At 38.7% G+C, this 6,987-nt stretch overlaps 1 protein-coding gene across 4 annotated transcripts in view; it reads left to right on the top strand.

The window, feature by feature from the left end:
- The window catches only part of UBXN8 (UBX domain protein 8), a 28,428-nt gene extending 21,889 nt beyond the window's left edge, over window positions 1-6,539 (top strand). For 2 of the 4 annotated variants that reach the window (XM_030312302.2, XM_030312298.2), the window contains 2 exons: window positions 3,210-3,284; window positions 5,864-6,539. In XM_030312302.2, the coding sequence (XP_030168162.1) occupies window positions 3,210-3,284; window positions 5,864-6,031 (243 nt within the window). In that variant the 3' untranslated portion in view covers window positions 6,032-6,539. The remainder of the gene's footprint in view (window positions 1-3,209; window positions 3,285-5,863) is intronic. The other 2 variants (XM_030312300.1, XM_030312299.1) reach the window with 1 other exon arrangement.
- The last annotated feature ends 448 nt before the right edge of the window (window positions 6,540-6,987 follow it).

Consider the following 6,987-nt stretch of genomic DNA (forward strand, 5'->3'; position numbering starts at 1 on the left):
GTTCCCTGATGAGCCTGGAGCCTGCTTGAGATTCTCTTTCTCCCTCTACCTCTCCCCTGCTTCTGCGCGAGCACACTCTCTCTCAAAGATAGGCAGATGACTTCAAGTTGTAGTTTTCCCCTTAACAAAGAGAAAATGAAGCATGCAGCTGCTGTGTAGATGTTTGAATTGAAGGATGGTTTGCTGTTTTGGGGGGCAGGGTTCAATTGAACCTCCACACTGCACTGAGCTTCCATCTGCCCAGCTGCTGTGCCGCATTCTGTGTTGCCTTCCTGTGGTTGCCCAGCAGAATTTCAGACAGGTCTCTAATGTACTGGGAGCATGTGTCTTTAAAGCCATGAAGTCCTTTAGGCAAAGGAAAGCCCTGATGGTTTTCTATTTCTTAGAGCTTGGCAACTATTATACTCCTTGAAAACCAGTCGTGAGTCTGCCACTGGGAGGGTCTTAATTTTATCAACACGCTTGCAACATTTCAATGGAATACTTTGGCTGTCTGAGGAAAATCCAGAAGTCATGCAAAAATAGAGAAAATGAAACATGCAATCCAGATACTGATCCTGGAGGAGAAACACAATTAAAAAAAAAAAAAAAAGAGAGAGAGAGAGAAAAAAAACTTCTCATTTCTTTCTGTTATACCCAAAAAATTCATGTCTGTGATATGTCTGTCCTGACACACACCCTTCTACATTCTCACACCCATTTATAATACAAACGTAATTAGATATAGCTCAGGTTTGACTGGGAGCACCTTTTTTACTCTGGTTTTATTTTATTTTTTTTTTTTTTTTTAATTTTTTTTTTCAACGTTTATTTATTTTTGGGACAGAGAGAGACAGAGCATGAACGGGGGAGGGGCAGAGAGAGAGGGAGACACAGAATCTGAGACAGGCTCCAGGCTCTGAGCCATCAGCCCAGAGCCTGACGCGGGGCTCGAACTCACGGACCGCGAGATCGTGACCTGGCTGAAGTCGGACGCTTAACCGACTGCGCCACCCAGGCGCCCCTTTTACTCTGGTTTTAAAACACATGACACTAGGGGTGTCTGGGTGGCTCAGTCAGTTGAATGTCTGACTTCGGCTCAGGTCATGATCTTACAGTTCGTGAGTTGAACGAGCCCCACGTTGGGCTCTGTGCTGACAGCTCAGAGCCTGGAGCCTGTTTTGGATTCTGTGTCTCTTGCTCTCTGCCCCTCCCCCACTCATGCTCTGCCTCTCAAAAATAAACCAATGTTAAAAAAAAAAAAAGTGTCAACTTTCCAAACAAACTCCCATCTTCTTTCTGTCTGCAGCTATTTTCATTATTGTAAACTACCTTTCATTTTAAGGAGTCCCTGGGAATTAAATTTTGTTTATTGCTGCTACTTTTTCTTTTTAAGATTTTTTTTTTTTTTAAAGTAATCTCTACACCCAACTTGGGGCTTGAACTCACCACTCGGAGATTAAGATTCACACACTCCACTGACTGAGCCAGCCAGGTGCCCCTGCTGCCACTTTTAATTTAGCTTTCATTTAACAATCTGTGTTTGGCATTGTGATTTACTTTCCAATTTGGATTGTGTCCCATGTCTTTTACCCATTCATATGTCAATCCTAGGAGAAACAGCACAACCAATTTTCATAGTAATTGTAATAACGAAACAGTTGCTAGATTTTCAAACAATGATAGTTAATTTCTCTTGAGTATCTAAACATAATGGAAAATATTAACATATATATTATATATATATAATTTTTATTTTGAGAGAGAGGGACAGAGAGGAAAAAGAGAATCCCAAGCAAGCACTGTCAAACTGGAGCCTGCTTTGTGGCTGTGAGACCCTGACCTGAACTAAAAAAGTTAGATGCTTAAAAAGAAACAAAAAAAAAAAGTTAGATGCTTAACCTACTGAACCAGCCAGGTGCCCCTTTAATTCAGTATATTTGAAACCCTAGTTTCTCATAAAGAATTTGGCTTTAATTCTGCTTTCAGATCATTAGCCTTTGAACAAAACCTCACTGCAAAAGTTAAATTTTGTCATTTCTAAAAATAAGCAAAATTGACTTTAAATCTGTGATTCAGCTGTTTTGTGATTTTTTTCTGTGTTATTATAAAACTATTCATTAGTAGAAGTACAACAGAGCTCAGCATTGCACTGATTTGGATATGAATCAAATACCTTATCTACTTGAATGGAAATATTTTCTAACATGGCTTTCCTGAAGGGGGTAGGTGCTGCTGTAAAACCGCCATTTCTATATCTTATGATGCCTACATAACTCCCAGGACAGTTATGATAATGTTAGCCATAAGAAAGGGTTTCCTGGAGCACCTGGGGTGGCTCAGTCGGTTAAGCATCCGACTTTGGCTTGGGTTATGATCTCGCAGTTCGTGAGTTTGGGCCCTGCATCAGGCTCTCTGTTGTCAGCTTGGAGCCAGTTTCAGATCATCTGTCCTCCTCTCTCTGCACCTTCCCCCACATCTCTCCCAAAATAAACATTAACATAGTAATAATAATAATAATAATAATAATAATAAATTTTAAAAAAGGAAGGGTTTCCTGACTGATAAATAATGCCCATCAGAATAAATTATTAATTCTTCATCCTTTTTTTTTTAATGTCTTATAATATTAACTGGTAGTTTGCAAGGCCTTTTAGCTATTTTACTGTTTTATCAAAGGGGAACTGACGGGGAAACAATACGTAAAGCAGATGGAGCAGGAGCTCCTCCAGGAGAGGAGGTCTCTTAGAGTTTCCAGCATCCAGGACCAACTCCACGCCTGTCTGTCACTTGCTTGGAGGACACAGGCATGGCGCACAGCTTATGATGATAGAGTAACTTGGGACACTTGTTTCCTTGCAACCCGGTGTTTTTCTTGTCTGTAGACTCTAAGGTGGACTGGATCTTCTTGGTTTGGTAGATGAATTTTGAAGCCCCTGTGCAACCTTGATATTATCTGGACAGACAGATGCATCTAGTCTCTGGTGTCCTTGCCAGAAGGCTGTGTCATTGATCTCAATCAAGAGGAAGATGTTCTCTTCCATTTCAGAAGACATTTTTATGTTTCAGTTGAATTTTATCTGGACCTTCACGTTAATCTGCTCTCAGAGCTAAATGCCTATAAAACCCCATACAGTTTTTTAGAATTACGGATGTTTCGTAGGAGTAGTATTTTGGAATTGCAGAGCACGCTGGATTGGAATTCTTATTTGAACATTTTTATTCCTCAGGTAGTTGCTGTTGCTCTCCGATGTCCAAGTGGGAGGGTCCTGAAAAGAAGGTTTTTTAAGTCTTGCAGTTCACAGGTGAGGAAATTCATATTTCGAGAAATGTTTTTGTTGAATTTGACAATAGTTTTCTCCCATGCAACCACTCCCTTGTCTGGTCTCCCTTCAGGTAAGGGTAAAGGGCATTTACACATACTCTGTGTTGTGGAAATTTGGATAATTAAGCATGCTGGATCTTTTTTCAGTTTTTTTTTTTTTCCCAGTTCTTTTCCTATTTTTTATTTGTTGTTTTTTAATTAATTACATTTTCACAGCTTGGTAGATAATGTGCTTTCATATCCTTCAGAAGCAGACAGTATTAACTTTGTTCCCATTATCCCTGATAGATTATTAACTTAAGCCCTATTGCTTAGATGTAATTTTCAGATCATTCTTTAGGGCTTATTTCCTTTTGTTCCAATGGATTTTTTTTTTCTCTTAAAAACAATGCTGTGTTCATTAGCAATAATTTGGAAAACATAGAAGAGTAGAGAGGAAAAAAGGCTTGATCTATAGTCTAATGCCAAGGTCAGTTGCTAATATTTTGGTGTATTTCTACTTTTAAGTGCATTTAAACATATAATTATGCACTGTATTGAAATATATCTAGTTTTCTATCCTGATTGCATTTAACCTTCTGCGATGAGCATGCTATGAACCATAATGGAAAATACTGATGGATTCAACTGCATAGAAATGTAACATTCTATAAAGAAAAAATTGTAAAGTTAAAGAAATATTTGGAGAAAATATTTTACATCTATGTATGATAGAGTCATTTCTTTCTTGTTTTTAAAAATTTTTTAACATTCATTTTTGAGAGAGAGAGAGAGAGAGAGTGTGTGTGTGTGTATGTAGGGGAGGGGCAGAGAGAGACGGAGACACAGAATCTGAAGCAGGTTCCAGGCTCCACGCTGTCAGGACAGGGCCTGACGTGGGGCTCGAATCCATGAACCATGAGATCATGACCCGAGCCAAAGTTGGACGCTCAACTGACTAAGCCACCCAGGTACCCCTAGAGTAATTTCTTTATCAAGAGCTAATATACAAATCAAGTAAAAGGTAAACACCTCAGTAGGATGGCAGTTGAAAAAAAAAAAAACACTTAGGATTTCCTAAAGAAAAATAAAAGTGACAAATAAAAATAGGGAAAAAATATTTGGCCTTACTTAGAATCAAAGAAGTGTAAATGGGACATAATTTTCTGCCTATCAGATTGTCAAAGATTAAAAAGAAGAGTAACGTAGGCACCTGGGTGTCTCAGTTGGTTAAGGGGGCAACTCTTGATCTCACGCCTCTTGAGTTTGAGCCCCACATCAGTCTCTGTGCTGACAGCATGGAGCCTGCTTTGGATCCTGTCTCCTTCTCTCTGCCTCTCTCCCACTTGCACTTTCCCAAAAAGTAAATAAATGTTAAAAAAAGAAAAAGAGTAAGCCAGTTGTGGCTAGTGTGTGGAGAAAATGGTGATTCTCATTAACTGTTCCTATGACTATAAATTTATAAATTGGGACACTGTTCCTATGAGATAATTTACCCGTGTAACCTTTAAAATAGATCTTTTGTTTCATTAATTTCATTTATGAGAATTTATTCTATAGAAATAAGATAAATGATCAAAGGTATAATGTGGGAATTGGTTGAATTAAGGTCTATCCAAATATTGGAAAATTAGGAAGCTTTATGACTTAGATGTACATTTGTTACATGGCATATCAGTAGGTTCTTGGATGGTGGTTAGCAGGAGAAGTCAGAGATTATCTGTAGTTGATAGTCCAGCTTCCTTCGAGAACATTGTAGTATCTAGGTTTCTTCCTAAAGCAGCAAACTGTCCTTTGGCAGACATTTTTAGGCAATAGTAAGTGGACATTTTGATGGTTACTATGGAAATCCTCATAACAGGAAATGTTTTCAATTTATAGGGGTGGCCCATTGACAATTGGACTATCCTAAGGCAGAGTCCCTAGGGCTTGGATAGGTCTATGGTGACAAAGTTCCTGAGTGATTTTGATGTGGACTATTGGCTTAGGTTTTGATCTAAATAATTTTTTTCCCAAGTGCTAAACTTTTGTTCTCAACTTTTCTTTTTTTTTTTTTAATTTTTTTTTTTTCAACGTTTATTTATTTTTGGGACAGAGAGAGACAGAGCATGAACGGGGGAGGGGCAGAGAGAGAGGGAGACACAGAATCGGAAACAGGCTCCAGGCTCTGAGCCATCAGCCCAGAGCCTGACGCGGGGCTCGAACTCCCAGACCGCGAGATCGTGACCTGGCTGAAGTCGGACGCTTAACCGACTGCGCCACCCAGGCGCCCCTGTTCTCAACTTTTCTATGTTGAATAACCACCCCATTCCTTGTGGTTGGGACTTTCCTAGTTGTTAAATGCCTCTGCTCTCTATAGATGCCTATAGTCCCTAGGCCTTCTCTGAAACTTCCAAAAGGTACTAAGGGTTATTTGCATCTCACAATTCATGGTATGCTATTTTCCTTTAAATTCTAGAAGGTTTTGTTTTATTACTCCTCAGGGCATGATTTAACAATGAAGGAATTGTAAAATATCATGGTAATCTAGAGGGATACAACTGTGCACAGTATTTGATAACTAAACTTTTTGTCTTTTAGGTCTTATTTCACTGGATGATGAAAATCGGGTACCACATATCTCTATACAGCCTTTCTACTTCCTTTCCCAGAAGGCCTCTGGAAGTAGAGGAAGGCTGGTCCCTGCAGGACATTGGAATAACTATGGATACTGTACTCAATGTGGAAGAAAAAGACCAGAGCAACTAATTAAGAAATGAGAATGACCTGTTTTACATAAAATCAGTTATGCCATGATCTTACAGGACATAAAGGTTTCACGTTAAAATCATGCCATACCTTGATTGAGCTCAAGGCAATAAACACTTTAATGTTGATATCCTCGGGAATGTATGGACACGAAGGATTAGAAAAGGATTGCTCTCTGCATATAATAGTTTTTGGAATGTGCCGTCATAATGTACCATCTGAAAACTAGATAAAAATGTGTACAGTAAGGCACTCCATGATTTGTATTTTTCCTAGCTGACATCATTTATCACTGTGTTGAAAAACAAAATCATATGACTTTGTTTCCTGCCTCTTCAGTCCACCTTGCCATACTGAACATTTCACAATTCAGTCAAACTCTTTAAAATCTATTAGATAGAAATGTTTGTTCTGCTTTATTTCTAGAAATGAAACTTTAAAGACATTTCAAAGGTCTCTAATGCTTTACAGTTCTTTTTGATATCCAATAAAGGGTTAGTACCCAAAATATATAAAGAACTTTTAAACTCAACACCCAAAAAACAAATTATCCAATTAAAAATGGGCAGAAGATATGAACAGACATTTCTCCAAAGAAGACATACAGACGGCCAACAGACACATGAAAAGATGCTCAACATTACTCATCATCTCAGGGAAAATGCAAATCGAAACTATAATGAGGTATCACCTCGCTCCTGTCAGAATGGCTAAAATCAATAATACAGGAAACAGGTTTTGGTGAGGATGTGAAGAGAGGGGAACCCTCTTGCACTGTTGGTGGGAATGCAAACTGGTGCAGCCACTGTGGAAAACAGTGTGGAGGTTCTTCATAACGTTAAAAATTGAACTCTTATGATCCAGTAATCACACTACTAAGTAGGCGAAGAACACAAGAGTACTAATTCAAAGCAATACATGCCCCTGTATGTTTATAGCAGCATTATTGACGATAG

This window comes from Lynx canadensis, chromosome B1 (assembly GCF_007474595.2).
Source record: "Lynx canadensis isolate LIC74 chromosome B1, mLynCan4.pri.v2, whole genome shotgun sequence".
Lineage (NCBI taxonomy): Eukaryota > Metazoa > Chordata > Mammalia > Carnivora > Felidae > Lynx > Lynx canadensis.